The following is an 18,684-nucleotide window of genomic DNA, read 5'->3' on the forward strand; positions in this document are numbered from 1 at the left end:
TACGGTACGCCGCTGGGACCTACTCCAAAATCTGCACAAGAAGTGCAGAGTGTAGTATTAGTACAACCGAACCCATGTACTGGTAAGTGCTGAGCCTAACATCGATGAAGTAGTGACGAGGCTAAGGCGGGTCACTTACATTAACTTGTACGCAATATTAGTAACAACAACAATAATAGAAATAATTCAGGTAACTCATTTATAATAATTGAAGCCAACTCAGCAGTCATAACCAATTATCATTTTCATCAATTCTGTTGCAGCGTGCAACCCGCTCTTACCATATATTCACATTCAATTCTGTTGCAGCGTGTAACCCGCTCTCACAATATATTCACATTCAATTCTGTTGCAGCGTGCAACCCGCTCTCACAATATATTCACATTCAGTTCTGTTGAGGCGTGCAACCCGCTCCTCCAATATATTCATTTTAATCAAGTTTGTTACGGCGTGCAACCCGATCCCCCAATATATATATATATATATATATATATATATATATATATATATATATATATATATATATATATATATATATATATATATATATATATATAATTTTAATCAAGCCTGTTACGGCGTGCAACCCGATCCCCCAATATATATATATATATATATATATATTGGGGGATCGGGTTGCACGCCGTAACAAACTTGATTAAAATGAATATATTGGAGGAGCGGGTTGCACGCCTCAACAGAACTGAATGTGAATATATTGTGAGAGCGGGTTGCACGCTGCAACAGAATATATGTCGACTTTTAAGTAAGTCTGTTGCGGCGTGCAGCCCGATCTTCCAATATGGACTTTTAATAAGTCTGTTGCGGCATGCAACCCGATCCTCCAATATGGACTTTTAATAAGTCTGTTGCGGCGTGCAACCCGCTCCTCCAATATATTCTTTTTAATCAATCATGTTGCGGCGTGCAACCCGCTCCTCCAACATATTCATTTACCAATTCTTATAGAAGAAATTTTTTCAATAAATGTAACAATTAATATAAAATTATAAGACAATAAGTATTCAATAATTATGATTTAATCATGAAACAAACAATGACAAATAGCAAATTATTATGGAAATCAGGGAGAAAATAGGCAGTTTAATATTTAATATGCTAAATATCAAATAAAAATTAAATACATAATTCAAATAGCATGTAACAATTAATACAGGAATTCATGAATTAATATTTGATAAAGAATAGGGGAGAAATAATTATTATAATAATTAATTTATGATTTAAAATAATTTATGATTTTTCAAGTAAGCAGGCAAATAATTAAATTGACAACGTACAGACACTCGTCACCTCACCTATACGTCGTTCACATGCAATTCACATAACAAATAATTTAAAGGTTCTATTCCGTCGAGTCAAGGTTAACCACGACACTTACCTCGCTTTGCAAATTCCAATCAATTATTCAACCACAGCTTTTCCTTTTAAATATGTCTCCAAAAGCTTCAAATCTATTCACAAACAATTCAATATATTCAATACGAATATTAGAAATTAATTCCATATGAATTTATTAATTTTCCAGACAAAAATCTGAAATTCATTAAAATATTCGGTAGTGGGACCCACGTCAAATGTTAAATGGACCTTCAAATCTTAAATTTTCGTTTTTGGAAGATTTTAGAAAAATCTAATTTTTCTTCCATAAATTTACGGATTCAAGATATAAATGAGTATGGAATCATGAAATATAATCAATATAGGATAAGGAACACTTATCTCAATGTTTTCCCGTGAAAATCGCCCAAAAATCGCCTTAACCGAGCTCAAAAATGGGAAGGAGTTGAAAATGGGTCGAAACCCCATCTCCAGAACTTAAGTTCCGTTTCTGAAATTTTTACCATTCGTGTTCGCGAAGGTACTCTCGCGAACGCGAAGCACAACATTGTGTTGTCCAACTTTTACTCTTCGCGAACGCGAGGGCTACTTCGCGAACGCGAAGCTTGCCTGGCTTGGCCTTCGCGAACGCGAAGGCAATTGACCTGGCTAGTCTCTTTCCCTTCGCGAACGCGAGGCTTCGATCGCGAATGCGAAGCTTCACATCCCAAGCCTTCGCGAATGCATTCTCTCTGTTGCGAACGCGAAGCACAAAATGTGCCAGCCCCAATTTCCTCTTCGCGAACGCGAAGAAGGAAACCAGAAGCAGGTTTCTGCAATTTCCTCAAGTCCAAAAATGATCCGTTAATCACCCGAAACCAATCCAAGCCCTCGAGGCTCCAAACCAAACATGCACCCAAGTCCTAAAACATCATACGAACTTGTTCGCACGATCAAATCTCCGAAATAACACCAAGAACTATGAATCGGACATCAAATCAAAGGAAAGTTTTAAGAAAACTTTAAAACATATATTTTTTTACAACCGGGCGTCCCAATCACGTCAAATCAACTCCGATTCTCACCAAATTTGACAGACAAGTCATAAATATTATAGTGGACCTATACCGGGCTCCGAAACCAAAATACGGACTCGAGGTCAATAAATCCAACATCAGTAATTTCTTAAAAATCATTAAGCTTTCAAGCTTTTAATTTTTCATCAAAATTTCATATCTCAGGCTAGGGACCTCGAAATTCGATTTCGGGCATACGGCCAAGTTCCAAATCACGATACGGACCTACCAGAATTGTCAAAATACTGATCCGGGTCCGTTTACTCAAAATATTGACCAAAGTCAACTTAGCTGAGCTTTAAAGCTCTATTTCACATTTAATCTATTTTTCACATAAAAACTTTCCGGAAAATTGTACGGACTACGCACACAAGTCGAGGAATGATAAATGGTGCTTTTCGAGGTCTTAGAACACATAATTACTTTTTAAATTTAAGGATGACATTTTGGGTCATCACAACTCATACTATGCTTCTGCACATATTTTGTGCAGATCCAGATACATTTTATCAGCCTCGGTATTAGTGTGTTGTGTTGCTGCTTGGAGATTTCAAGGTACACATGCCTGCGCCCGCAGGCCTCGGAGTCTCTTCTACCCTGTTTTCCTATTTTTTTGTGTCTTTGATAGACAATGATGTATATGATTGTTCAGCATATCGGGTTTTGGGAAATAGTACGTATTGAGCCTATAGTCTATTGACGAAATTGTTGAAATTTTTGAAATTTTAAGTTTTTATTTGATGTTTCCGCATTTTTCTTAGGCTTACCTAGTCTTAGAGACTAGGTGCCGTCACGACATCCTACGGAAGGGATTTGGGGTCGTGATAAGTCACTTATATAGAACCATTTAATACAACATTTCAAACGCACTACACACATATATTCATGCACCTTGAATAGCAAATTTCAATGGGAAAAGAACTACTCATGCAACATATACATGTAATGCTAGATTATTCACTCCAATAAATTAAAACAGACCAAACTCAGATGGAGAGTATACTGTTAATTTAAGTCAAGTGAACATCATAATTAATAACTCTAGTTCCATTGACCCAACATGTATACTTAGATGGAGAGTAAGTACATGATATCAATAGCTAGTTTTTCACCTAGTGAGCTTGCAATAAATTTATCTGATATGTAGAAAGATCTAAAGTCGACGCGTAAATTTACACTCACTTCAAATTAATAGTGGGAGACCATAGAAACATATTCATGTCATCACTTAATCATGGTTGCATTATAATTACAAAATTGACTCAACATGTAAACTCAGATGGAGAGTCAATACAGATTATCAATAACTAGTAATTATACTTAGTGAGTTCATAACAAATTCAACCCATATAGAGGAAGACCTAAAGTCGACGCTTAATTTTATAATCTCACTATAAATAGATAGTGGAGATCATAGGGGTTAATTCCTATCACCATTTAATCGCATCCATGTATTTTCTTTGAGAATTAAGTTTCAAAATTCGAAAAAAGTACCGTTTAAGCATTTTTGGGAATTTAAAATATGGCATACATTCCAACCATATATCAATTCATATTAAATAAACATAGGTCATCATGTTCTAGATTTTAACAAAAATAAGACTGATATAAAAGGAATGACTTTACATATCCAAATCACATTTTTAATCACACAAACCGCCAAAAAGATCTATCTAAACGATCCCAACCTACCGAAATACGACGTAATTCATTGCAACGCAATGAGTATTTCTTATCAGGTCGTTTTCGATGGACCCATTAAATTTCAGGTCAATTGAAAATCATAAAATTCATGATGACCAAAACTATACCAAATTCGGATTTATTACTTCTCGCAAATTTAGAGATTAAATCAATGTGATTTGCATTCTTTTCATATATCATATTAAGTTAAATCACCATGTGTAATCATGTTCCAGATTTAACACAAATAAAACTGATATATAAAGAATAGTTTTTCATATTAAAAGTTTATTTAATCCAATAAATTGCTTAAAACCCCATCTAAACGCCCTCGAAACACAATAAAATGACATGATTCACTGCAAAGCAGTGAGTGTTTCTCACTAGGTCATTTTCAATGGACCTACCAAATTCCATGTCAATTGGAATTAGCCAATAACATGACCTTCAAATCTATGACCAAATTCGGAGAATACCCGTTTTAGGCATTTTTAGGGATTAAAATAAATATGATCATGATTTCTATTATCCTTATAATTATTCCATGAGCACAAGACATACATTATGTCGGTCCTTTTGTGTAAAGTACATGAAACTGACTCTTACATCAAATTATCCTCCCGTTTTATACACATGAGAATCCAAGATATTACTTTCATCCTTTTGGATGAAATCCTTAATATCTCTTCTCATGAATAAATTTAGTGTTACTTGCATCTAGTGGTAAATATCATTTGGGTATATAAGACCTCCACCACAAGCGTACACAAATCAAAGTCAATTTACACATGGTATATTGAGAATATTCAATGACTTAAATAAATAGACTACTTTAGTGAATCCTATTTATTAACCATAACTCTAATCAATTCATGCATTGACATAATCACACATGTATAAAGCTATTACGAAATTTTCAATGAATCATAATAAATAAGTCACTTTAGTGGTACCTATTTATTAATCATAAATTTTTAATTCATATGTCATGTATAGAATTACTAAGAATTCTCAATGATTTCAAATAAATAAACTACTTCGATAGTACCTTTTTATTAATCATAAATTCTTAATACATGCATGATATCATCTCATACATATAAAATATTAAGAATTTTCAATGATTTCAAATAAACAAACTATCTTTGCAGTAACAATTTATTTATCATAAATTCTTAGTTATACATTGTAATATACATACAAAAAGGAGAAAGACCGTGTTCATATAATTATAACCCTTATCATAACAAAGTAGAGAATAACTCTTACCCTAATTAAATAGGGTTGTTACTCTGCCACCACAATGTAATTTGGGAGAATAAGATTTCTTATAACTAAGAATTCTTTTTGATAAGTAAAGACTAATCCACTTCAAAAGAAATACTCCATATAATTACAACTGCCACCCCTCACGTGAAGCCAGGCACTTTGTAATTATATTTCCTTTTAAAACTACAATCAATTTCATATTAGACAATAACCAAATAAAACTTGATTCCATCGGCAGAAATCTAATATCCGCCGTCAAATCCCTTAAGTGCATCATCAAAGATAGGACTCAAAGTTAAGAAAATATTTAAGATTGATGCAAATCACCAAGGAATCTTACAAAAGAAAGACGTCCCTGAGTTAAACCAAAGAAAAACTATGCTTTCATAGCTACTGCGCCGCCAAGCAACTTCCTTCAACCCTACGTGTTCCTTTTAACTAACAAATAATATTGCTTAAATCCACAAGTTAGAAACTTACTCGGCAACTTAAGTTGCCTTATCACAGCAACCAGGTTCCCTTTTTCCATTACTTTACATGGCCAAATCACTAAGAGCCCTTTGTAATTAAATAATGAAAACGAAGGTTTTTATACCTTGCCCCCTGATAGTTATCGTTTACGGGGTACCAAAAGGAAACAGAAGAATACGATGCATACAATCACTTTTAAATAGATCTAAACATTATCTAGATTTACGCGTCAAAGTTATCGGCGAAACCAAACTCATAGACACAGTCGAATAACTCAGAATTACGCGACTAAAATATGCACCAATCACGACAGCATATTCATGTATATAATCCTACAGATATACAAAATGTATATCATGTTATCTAGTTAGATTCAAGCAGGCTCTGATACCAATTAATAAAAAATAGGTATAAACAGCGGAAGCAATATCCAGGATCACTTCCATGTTATATAGACATTACATAGTCACGTATTTTAATCGAACATAAAATCGATACTTATCTAGCATGAGCAAAAATCATCCAAGAGATCATCCTCCAGTTCCACGGTTTTTTGCTGTGTGACCCGAATAATGCCCGGAATTCGCAAACTCGTGCGGGCGAGTTTCTCGTAGGAAAAACGTGTAGTAAAACTATAGCCTTCTTAGGGAATAAGACCCCTTTATATAGCCACAGGTTTTAGTGTTTAAAACCTTTTCTAAACATGTTGTGTCTTCTTTTTCCACCAAGAAATAGAATTTTATTTAATTCCCAATTATTTAGGCACAGCAGGGACCGCAGTATTTAATTAACGAGCCTTCCTATTATGGACTTAATTCGAAATATTCGAATTAATACTACCATAATAAATTACGAATTATTCCACTAAAAATTCGTAACTGCACTCCTCAGTTCAATTTTGAAATTTTTTCATTAAACCTTATTTAACTCCTCATGTTAAGATTCAGATACTAATCAAATAAATTAAATTACTGACAATTTAATTCATTGATTATTTCCTTTAGATTTCGCTTAACTTATTTCATGTGACGGATGCAAAATCCACATGCAGGGTTTTCACATGAAAACTTATAAGCTTTCATAAAGGTGTATCATCAATCTCTAGGCCGAGACATAAATTTCATCAACTAACTATTACTTCGTCAATGTATATCATCATTGTCCAATTTACCAGGCATATTGACTCACAAAAGCATCTCGCTTTTTAATAAATTAAAACAATAAATAATATACACAACTAATAATAATTATATCAAGATTAAGAGTATAAGTACATTTAATATCTAGAGAATTTATTTTATTAAGTCAGTATAAAATACTTATCTCTACTTGTTCCGTTCAATACATACAAAACGTACTAGCACAAGAAGTTCGAATTAAACCATTCTCATAATCAAGATAAATTATATTTAATCTTGTGCTACAATCATTCCTGATGGTTTGTCCAATTCCATCATTAGATTGTGAACTTAAACTTTATACTTATAAGAACCGATGATTTAATCTTCCGTGTATAAGCTGAACTCTATACACTAAATTATCTACTATATAAGTAAAGAATACGGACGAATATATGATCTATTTCAAACTTTATTAAAATTGAATAAACAAGTATTCTGTAATAAATACTATATCCAAAATAAATCTATGGTTAATAGTATATATCCCAACACTATATTGGCTAAAGCATCAGCAACACAGATAGCCTCTTTGTAGCAATGTTTAATGTGCTATCCTTCCATAGTTATAGCAGCTCATTGACTGATCATTTAGAACATCTCAGAATTCTATTGTAGACTTGGAGAGATAATCAATCATATGCCAAATGATCAAATTATGATTTTCGGAAACCACGTGGAGCATCTTGGCCATAATAATTGTAGATTGAAGGACTACAAACTGGTCCGAAAGTGATTGAAATGATGTTGTAATGGCCTCAGCCGAAGAATGCGAAGGAGTTGAGGAGAAAGAATATTAGAAGAGATCAATTTGCTAATGCTTATGGAGTAATTAGTATGCGCCTAACAACAAAAAAAGCATGAATGTATGACTAGCTATGAAATTCATCGCTAGTCTGTCGCTAAATCGTCCGTAATTAACATAATTTTTTAATAATTCGTCGCTGGTTCATTGTTAAATTGATTTAGCTACTAAAATATGCTGTTTAGTGATGGAATCCGTCTAATGCTAATTCCCTTTTTTTTGGGGTAGTATAATTGACTCCACTTGTGAAACAGGAAATTTGAATGGGTAGCAAGCGCAAGAGCCTTCTCAAGGAGCTGAAACATGTTATGTAGCCACTGTTCCCATATTGGAGTTAGCATACTTCTCAAAGCTCTTTCTAATTAAAGAGGATGAAAGCAACAGTATTAATGCAGGATAATCATCCTAATCTAGCTACTTAAACAAGGCCCTGATTATTAAATATCAGCGTTTATCGACATATGAAAGGAGTTAATATCTTTGCTCACGGTAAAGTGACTTACATATATGTCGTCCATACTGGGGTGGCAATTCTGAGCCCAAACCCATCCAGCCCGTCCAGATATTATTGGGTTGGGTTACAACATTTTAGCTCATGGGTCTATTTGGGCTGAACCCAAGTTAACCCATTATTTTTTATAGCCCATTCTAATCCATGAAGTAGCCCAAATATAACCCATGAAGCTCACCCCAAAACAAAGGGATCTCAACCCAACTTATCTAGAAATTTACTTAGTTGTCACATCATTAGTTTTTGTATCTAAGTTTAAAAATGAGAATCAAGGTATTTAAGTTTTAGGGTGTGTTTGGTATGACGAAAAATATTTTTCCATTTTCCATTGTTTGGTTGCACAAAATAGATTGGAAAATTTTTTGTGCAACACCCCCACCCCCACCCCCAACAAGCACCCACCCCCAATTTGTTTTTTACCTTTTTTTTTTTTTTTTTGTATTTTCAATTTTCTGTTTTTTATTTTTTTGTTTTTCTGCACCACCCCACCCCCGCAAAAAAAAAATTTATTACTTTTTTTCTGTATTTTCAATTTTCAATTTTCTATTTTTTATTTTTTCGTTTTTCTGCACTACCCAACCACCCCCTACCTATCCACCCCCCGTAAAAAAAATTACTTTTTTTTTGTATTTTCAATTTTTCGGTTTTCTGTTTTTTCTTTTTTCTGCATCACCTACCCACCCCAATTATCCCCCCATCCCACCCCACCCCACCCCCAAAAAACTTTTCAACTTACACATTTTAAATACTAATTTGTTATTTAAGAAAATATATCTTGATTCTCAAAATACTAATAGTATTTATTTGTTTATGCAAGATGAGCATGGTTCTAAAACATAGGTCAAGTTGGGCGGGTTGGGTTATGACCCATTGTTTAACCCATCTTGACCCAGTCCATCTTAGTCCAAGTACACTTTGGACTGAGTTGGGCAATGACCCATTTATTGACCTAATCCATCTTGATCCACCCAAATTCAGCACAACCCGCCCATTTGTCACCCCTAGTCTACACCAATCAGTTCTTCATTAAGATGGATTATTTCAACCTCAAGTTCTTCAATTACATTTATAATTTGTACTGTCTAACTGCATTAATGGTTTGACTAAATTAGGTTGATGCCTTGTTTAGGAGATTTGATAATTAAGTTGATCAGGCTAACTACAAGATTATATCTACATTGCATAGACTGTTTCACATGGTATTGTATAATACATTTAGGCTTCAATACGTTTTCAAATGTGTCAAGGATAAAAGAGCTTTGCGAATAAAAGTTCATTCCAAGTATCTTGTAGCCCAGGCAAACACCAATGTGTACAATCAGCATAGCTAACAGGGTTTGCTAGTTGCTCTGGTGTCAGTGGATTCCATTGTTTCTTGTAAATTGATGTGTGTGCATCTTTCCTGTAACTTGATAGCTGTGTTATGTTGAGAAACGATATGGGCACTTCTGATTTACTAAATACTTCTCCAATCACTTGCATTACGCTTTTGCTGCTATCTAATCCCCAGTAACTTGGATCCTCAATCTTTGTAGTTTCATTGTAACAATTCCTATCAGGTTCACCTCCCCAATCTATGCTCCTGCCAGATTGACAAAGACTTATCGTTATACTTGATCTAAAATGCTAATCCAAATTTATAAAATTTAACAATGTAATGTAATATATATAACTGCAAGTCCTCAACATGCGCTTTGCTAGACTAAATGGGAAACTCTTGGATCAATCAAAAAGTTATCTTTTCCATTTAGCTGTCCGATTCCTTTGATCAATCATATTCTCATCATCTGATTCTGCATACTTCTCTTCTTTGTTGAAACACTAAAATCAAATAAAGAACAGAAAATAAGGAAGGACATGGAAACTTTTTTTTTTGTACATTTATTTTGGGGACAATAAGGGCAGCTCGGTGCACTAAGCTCCGGGAAAGGGCCGGACCTTTGGGGGAGACAATGGCAGATCTTTATACGTTGCCACTTCTAGGTGCTCAAGCCCCAATTAATTTTGGACCCAAACACTATTTATTCTAGAGGAAACTAGTAATACATACAAATATTACTAGTGGGTCTGTCACTGATTCTAAAAGCATATGAGCACCCGTGATTCTAAAATTTATGGGTCCATTACTAAGGAGACGGTGGTAGTATAAGCGGAAGGAATAGAACCTAAGTAATATACATGTAAGATTTACTCACTTATGATGAGAAGGTGACATGCTAGTGAAAAATACTCTGTTTTTCTTTGGATCCATATTCCTCTTCACCCATCTCAACATACTCTTCATTGCCAAGCGATATGCATCCTCTGTGGACACTTGTATCATATCTTTCACATCATCCTTGAAAGACCCGTTTTGCCTGTATCAATTAAACACTGGACATGAATAGGATTTTTTTTCAATATCAACCCCTATATGAACACCTAAAAGGAAAAAGCGAGCCCAAGAAATTACAAAATCTTGAATGGCATGCCGGTCATCCACCAAAGATAAGTGTTGAACACAATTATGTCAGCCCCTTTCCAATTTTTACCGTGCTTATTTATTGAACCTTTACGGACAATTCTATCAGTAATCCTATGTATGACTGCATCATCGGCATTTGATTCTAGCAGAAATGGTGCCCAGTAATACTCAATTTTTGCATTGTAATCCTGCAAGATTAATTAATCAGATCAATATATATATATATATATATATATATCCACGGAATTCATGTGTAAGTTCAACGTGCTTGTAATTTGTAAACACCTTTGCAGTGAAAACAGTGAGGGAACCAAAAGTTTCCATGGATTTGGCATTCTGGGGAATAATTCTTTGGAGAAGGCAAACCATGGAAACAAATTGTCCTCTGTTCAAGGAATCGCCAACGAATAACATCCTCTTCCCTCGAAGGCTTTCCAGCACTAATGTTGCATTGAAACTGCCATTTGCACAATAATTAAAGATGTCAAGAAAGGGCCATGTCACCAAAATATTAGTGACGCTCAGCCATTTTTACAATGATTTTATGGAAACAATAGAATTTAGCATTTACAAAAGTTATTAGTAGGGAAAATGTCTGTAAAATTTTGGTCCATTCATAACCTTGATGTTAGCAAATCACCTCCTATTTCCCTTTACCATTAGCGGGCTTCCGATGTGAAATGGGTGGTGGCTATAAGTCCAAATTATGCGAGAAAAAGAAGTCCAAATTTACTCAACTTTTGATTATCGTTTAAAATTACTCTTGTGTTGAAGCTCCTTAATTGCGCGATCAATGACAAGAAAGAGAACATGTCCTAATGGCGGGGTATATAAATAATGGACAAATAATTTAATAAAGGGAGAAGTTGCTCAATTTGAAAGAGGAAAGAAGCGAATTTAACCCTTCTCCCTGATTAGTATTAAGATTTACGAAATTAGAAAATTAAAGAGTTAAAAGAATATAATGAAGATCTCGTAAAGGCCGAATTTGATCAGAGCTACTGCTTAGAATGGGCACCGCCCAGGTCTAGGAACAAGACCAACAATGAACAATGAGTCAATGGTACAACGTTTTGGCAATTGCAGATAGAGCGGTTGAAGTAAACAATAAATATATACTTATACGTTATTAGGATGTAGTCAACAAAGTTGGGAGTAACTAGTAGAGTTCAGGTTGACTCCTAATGACTTATTGCACAAACACGTAAACGAATCCAACTTAATATACTACTAGTGACTTCTTATACCGCCTGGGTTTTGGTTAACTCTTCCGCGCCTCTACTATTTTATCGGGAGCTCTTCCAGCGTAGCTATAGGATAACTTTTTCTATTGTAAAACTTAGAAAAATGAGAAAATATATTTAAACATTACTACTAACAGCTAAACCACACCCTTGGGTTTACTCCTAATAATCTCTCCTTGACCTTATAGTTAATTTTTTAAGTTACATCTAGCCAAAAAAAATAATTTTACCTTTAATTAATTTGGTCGATGAAAAGACTTTTCGCAACAAATTTTCGTAGTACGGAAAATAAAAATTCTTTTTTTCCCTTGATTTCCTCTATGAAATTCTCCGTGAATTCGAGGGATTGAGAAACGTCTTTCTCGAATGGAGGACGATGTAGACCTCCTTGTGATGTATTTAATCGCCAAGAACGTCGAGTAGTACTTTGTTGTTTTGGGTTGATCTCCGGGAAGAACTCCGTTGACCACTCCTTTGTAGAAGAACTTTGTACTTGATGATTGATCTCTCTATTTGCGGATGCCTTCACTAATTGCGGAATGCTCTTCTTCAACTCTGAATCTCCCTAGAGAGTTATGTAACTCCTCTATTTATAGTGGTAAAGGATGAACAGTCCAGCTACATATGAACTCTCTTGTTTGATTTCTGATTGGCTCATGTGAATCATCAAACTTATCACATAAGCTATTTGATAAGCTTGCTTGTGATTGGCCAAGATATGTCATTTTAGACACCTGGCAACTCTTGATTGGTCACTGTTTTAGACTGAGATTGCCACATCATTTCATACGTGGCGTCATCTTATTGGCTTTTGAGTTTGACTGAATATGCCATGTCACTTGATACAAGGCATGAGTTTGGGCCTTAAGATAAAATGGACTTAGGGCTTGAAAATAATAAAATGGACTAATTTAATTTGTAAAGTCTAAATTAATTATTTAACCCAAATAAAATTAAGATTCAATTCAAATTTTGTACGGATTAAACTTAATAAATTTTATATGTGTACAAAGACTACAATAGCGGGAAATAGGTCTCGAGATTGAGAATTTAGATTAAACTAAATGGGATGTTGGTCATGATCAGTAGTTTATAATACACTAATGAAACAAGAAATTTAATACTAATAATTGACAGAAACAAAGTAAGTGGGTTACCTAGGAAGAGAGCAAGCATGAGGTTGCCATCTCCAATGCTGATAGTCTTTGTCTGGACGACCGTGTTCTTGGCAAGTTAACTGTGGTTGTATGTAAGGACACTCGTATTCCTCGTATAAAGGTCGGCTCTTCTCCCAAACCCATCTTCCTTTGAATACGTCACACCCTTCTTCTCTTTCTCCTATAGCAAATGGCAATTTCTCCTTGTTTTTCACTACCACCACAAAATATAATTCAAAACACAGTTCACCGTGCACAGAAATACAGAGTTTAATTTCTATAGATTCATTTACCCAGCAATTCTGATAGGAGAGTTCAAAATAATATTTAAATGTCAAAGGAATTCAAAATTTTATTTATGAAAAACAACATTTTATCCTATCTCTCCGATGAAGTTCATTGCATGTGGTTCTGTCATTGTCTAAAAGATAACTATGTATAAATGTCCATAATATATGGCATTAATTAATAACTGAAAAATAAGGTAAATAACACGATAAGGATGTAAAAATCTATTACATTGAGTTAAATTCATTAATACAATGACAACTCTTCTAAGCCTTAAATATAAAAGAGAAAAGGAAAGCGAAGGGCTTGAATTACTTACTGATTCTTGAGATGGAAATGCGAAGGCCAGAGAGTTTGGTATCACATTGACTGAAGACTTCACTGTAAAGAATAACAGCAATGAAGACGATGAAGGCTAATAAAGTGAATAGAAAAGGAGAAAGCCGAGTTTTTCTGAGAAGAAGAGAGGAAGAAGGAGATGAAGAGGGAGGTGACTTCATTTCTCTGGAGCCTTTGGCTGTCTGTTTCTATGTCCTTTTTCGTGGTTTTAGTAAGGGGTAAAGATTTACGCCAGTATGCCACCCACCGATTTCATGTGCACAAATATTATTTTACTGAAATTTCTCTTTTGAAGCTAGCTCCCTCATAAAATAAGGGTAAATTACGCTAAATATTCATGTGACATATATGACTCACATATATTTTAAAATCAAACACATGTACGCCTATATTATCTTGTATAAATATATCATTTTAAAATTAAACAATTAAATTCTTTATACAGAAAATTCTACACAAAGGAATACCCGTCTAACTAATTATTTTTTAAATATTTAAAGTGGAACAAGAAAAAACTAAAAAACAATTGCGAGAAATTCCTATATAGTAAACATTATAATTTCTTAAAGCATACAAAGTCTTACATGTTCAATATGTAATAATAATAATAATAATAATAATAATAATAATAATAATAATAATAATAATAATAACAATAAAAAAAAAAATTACATCTTACGAAGTAACTTGAGAGAAATTGTCATAAAGTCCTCCACCAAACTTAAATTGGCCATTGACCTCCTATTTTCTTTATCAATTTCTTTTGGTTTGAAAATTGGCTAAATGAATGGGTTAAGGTGGTTAGGGCCTTTTTAAAATCTTCAAGACTTGTAGGTCAGCTATTAAACATGAAAAACTTTTATTTCCTTCGTTTTTTCTGCCAATTTCTCTTTCTTCTCTGTCCCCTCTCTCACTCACCCACTCGACCACGGTGGTTTCCGGCGGCCTCTGACAAGAATCAAGATTCGATTTTGGGTTGAATCGTCTATATAGACCCAACAAGCAATGTATATTTTACTCAAAACTTTTTATTTTTGGGTTAATTCCAAATTCTTATTTTTTTTCATTTCTTACAACTGTGATTTGGGGTTTGTAGAGGGATTCGTACATATGCATTTGCAAATTCGATATAGTTTTGTATAACCATATCTTATAAGGTGTGGGTGAATATATTTCCTTGTTCGACTATCTTTGGGCTCTGTATCTTAAAATTTTATCAGTCTGTTGACCTAATATTTATTAATAAACACGTGGCCGATTGTAGTCTAGTCATAGTTGTTTTCTAGAACTGGGGTTTGTTTTTCTTATTCTAATCGTAAGTTTTACATAGCCGATTGTAGTCTAGTCATAGCTGATTGTATATTTACATGTAGGTAATATGAAGAAGAAATCAGTTGCTAAAATGATGATGAATAAGCTGAAGATGATGAAGATGAGTCAGAAAGTGAAACAGATGGAGTAGGTGAAGGTGACTAGGATGTTCCATCAATTCCTGTTTTTAAATTGGTCATGAGATAAAAACAATTGGTGAACTAGTTGTAAGTGTAATATTTGGATCTACCTTTATTTAATGAAACTACCTTATTGTTGATTAACTGTTATTACTATAATTTTATTTTGATGTACTTCCTTTTTGTATTACAACAAGCTAGAGATTGCGTAATAGATAATGTGTCTAGTAATAAACTAGCTACTTGGTTGCATAGTAGATACTGGGTCCATTAATAAACTAGCTATTTAGTTGCATAATAGACTCAAACTCGCGTCTAATAACTTTATCAAATATCATATTACTAAAAAAACTGTTTAATATCCTTCATTTAGTAGAATATTACATGATCCAAAATATTTCCAACAAAGAAAATTTAGAATAATTAAATTATTCCTACCAACAAACAAATATTCCTTTTTATTTCATCACCCAAACTGTCACAAATCCGACAACAATACACAAGAGCATAATCCACTTATTCAAATTCGCTTTTCTTCATCTTAACCATCCCTCCAACATAATCTTCTATAGGAATATACCCTGCCTCCAGTTCAATCCTTCCATCAGCATCATCTTCTACATGAATATCCATTGCAAAAAAAATTTCAAGTTCAGCCACCTTTATCTGCAAAACTATTCTTTCACACTTAAGAGCGTCCTTTTCATACTTCAAACTGCTGATAAAGTCAATAATTCTTGGATCTAGCAGATCATCGTCTCATTCCAAAAACTGACATCTTTTATCCTATCCAACGAAATTGAATTTTTTTATCACTAAACTTGAAATCCTAAAATTAAAAAAGGATGAAAATGTTAATTTATCATACATTAGGTTTCGAACATTTTGAGAACCACATACGAGCATTCACCGGAGTTGTAGTTATAAACTGGCAAGCAGCAATGCGCAATGTCAGTTCTTTCGAAAGTAAAAACTCGACTTGAAATGTGAGTAATTTTGATTTTTTGATGGCCGATCAGATGAGTAATTTTAAACGAGTCAAAAAATAATTGGCTAGGGATAGGCCACGTGGACATATTCTAATTCATTAACAGCATGTGTTATTTTTCATCAATCATTAGTTTCCAATAAACCCTTTTAATGATCTATAAACCATGAACCATAACCCCAACCCTGAACCCTAACCCTTAACATTCAACCTAAATCAATAGATATTCTTAATGGTCGAGGGTAACGGCGCGACCAGTCATTTTGAGAGTAATAGCCCCGATTACGGGACTTGCCGGGAGGTTTTGTTTTTGGCTTCTGAGAGAAATGCGACACATAGTCCCTAAATTGAAAGTTAAAGTCGTAGGAGTTGACTGTAGTTTAGACTTATATGAAGACGACTCCAGAATAGAGTTTTGATGGTTCCAATAGCTCTGTAGGGTAATTTTGGTCTTAGGAGCGTATTCGGATATTGATTTAGAGGTCCGTAGGTCATTTCGGTATTATTGGCAGAAGTTGGATGATTTTTGGAAGGTTTGACCGGGAGTGAACTTTTTGATATTGGGGTCGGATTCTGATTCCTGAAGTGGGAGTAGGTCCGTAATATTAATTATGACTTGTGTGTAAAATTTGAGATCAATTGGACTTGATTTGATAGGTTTTGACATCGGATATGGAAGTTAGAAGTTTTAAAGTTCATTAGGCTTGAATCGGTGCGCAATCCGTATTTTTAGTGTTGTTTGTTGTGATTTTAAGGCTCTATTAAGTTCGTATGATTTTTTAAGACTTTTTTGTATGTTCAGACGGGGTCCCAGGGGCCCCGGGTGTGATTCGAATTGAATCCAGATAAAAACTGGACTTGGTGCATTGCTGAAGCACTACTGCTACTGGTGCAATCGCACCAGCGCATTTTGGGGCGCAGGTGTGGCACCGCAAGAGCGGCCCTCGAGCCGCATCCTCGAGCCGCATAAGTGAGTTTGGTCATGAGAAGTTGGGACCGCAAGTGCGGTCCTTGTGCCGCAGAAGCGTACACGCCGATGCGGGGCATGCATCGCAGAAGCGGCGATGGCCAGGGAGGCCTTGGCTCGCAGAAGCGCACAGTTTCCGCAGAAGCGCTAAGGGGTCCGCATGTGCGAGGCTTCTGGGATTGAGTTGAAACTGCACTTGCGATGGAAATTCCACAGGTGCGGAGCTGCAGGTGCGGCAGTAAGGCTCGCAGATGCGGATTCACTAGGCAAAAAAGTGGATTTTCGAGGGTTTGATTTCATAATTCATTTTGGGACCTAGAGAGCTCGGATTGAGGCGATATTTTGAGGTATTTTCAGAGAAATTATTGGGTTAAGAGTTCCTAACTCGTTTTTGATTAAATTTCACTATTCTATCTTCGATTTCTTCATTTGATTAAGGATTTGAGTTGAAAAATGGGAAAAATGTGTAAAAGTTCTTAGACCGAATTCTTGAGTTTTGAAAGGCTAAATGAGATTGGATTTGAATAATTCTTGTATGGTTGGACTCGATATCGAATGGGTATTCGGTTTTTATAATTTTGGTCGGGTTCCGAGATATGGGTCCGGGTCAGCCTTTTGGAGCGATTTTTCAATTCTTTGTTAAAGTCATAATTCCATTATTTAAATTAGTTTCTAATAGTTATATTTATAGTATGTAATTGTTTTGGCTAGATTCGAGCCGATCGGAGTTAGAAAATCGAGGGAAATGCTTTCTTATTGATTGATTGAGCGAGGTTTAAGGTAAGTGACTTGTCTAACCTTATGTGGGGAAAATCTCCTTAGGATTTGGTATTGTTGTGACAATTTGTGATATGTCAGGGCTGTGTACGCGAGGTGACGAGTGCGTACACGGGTTAAAAATATTAAAATTCCGGTTTTATTTAAGTAGTTTCCTTTTTATGCTTTAACTAGATTATTTTAGCTTGTATAGTCATCATGTTTAGCCTATTTTACCTGTCTACTTGTCTCATCACTTATTTGCAACTTGTACATCATGCTTAGTCGAATTACCTGCTTTCTTGATTCCATATTCTTTATTTAACTGTGGGATTCCTTACTTGAAATTGTTATCCTTAAAATATCGTTGTTTCAGTTGTTATATTTTGGTTTCCATGATTATTGTTGAGATGATTGTTTGGTTGTTGCACGAGGTTTCTGCCGTGCGGTTTTATTGTTTGCACAAGGTTTCTGCCGTGCCGTTGTGATTATTGATACGCATGCGGTGGTATAAGGTCTGGATGTTGAAACACATGCAGTAAGATAAGGTGGGCTTGATACGCATGGCTAGCAGGAGAACTACTAGAAGTCATGCAGTGTGATAAGGTTGGCTAAAACACGGGATGCTATTTCGGAAAAATAATTTTCAAAACAAAATATAAAGGCTTTCGCGGTGATATAAGGAAAAATTGTGA

The 18,684-nt window shown here is 34.7% G+C and overlaps 1 protein-coding gene across 1 annotated transcript; it reads right to left on the bottom strand.

The window, feature by feature from the left end:
- Window positions 1-9,485: 9,485 nt before the first annotated feature.
- Window positions 9,486-14,018, bottom strand: LOC104106829 (protein trichome birefringence-like 33). Its single transcript, XM_009615467.4, has 6 exons — window positions 13,808-14,018; window positions 13,201-13,414; window positions 11,085-11,256; window positions 10,788-10,987; window positions 10,531-10,692; window positions 9,486-9,917 (listed from the first exon to the last, which is right to left on the bottom strand). The coding sequence occupies exons 1-6, from the start codon at window positions 13,986-13,988 to the stop codon at window positions 9,578-9,580; spliced, it is 1,269 nt and encodes a 422-aa protein (XP_009613762.1). The 5' UTR covers window positions 13,989-14,018; the 3' UTR covers window positions 9,486-9,577.
- Between the last annotated feature and the right edge of the window lie 4,666 nt (window positions 14,019-18,684).

The sequence above is a fragment of the Nicotiana tomentosiformis genome, chromosome 5, assembly GCF_000390325.3.
Source record: "Nicotiana tomentosiformis chromosome 5, ASM39032v3, whole genome shotgun sequence".
Taxonomy (NCBI): Eukaryota; Viridiplantae; Streptophyta; class Magnoliopsida; order Solanales; family Solanaceae; genus Nicotiana; species Nicotiana tomentosiformis.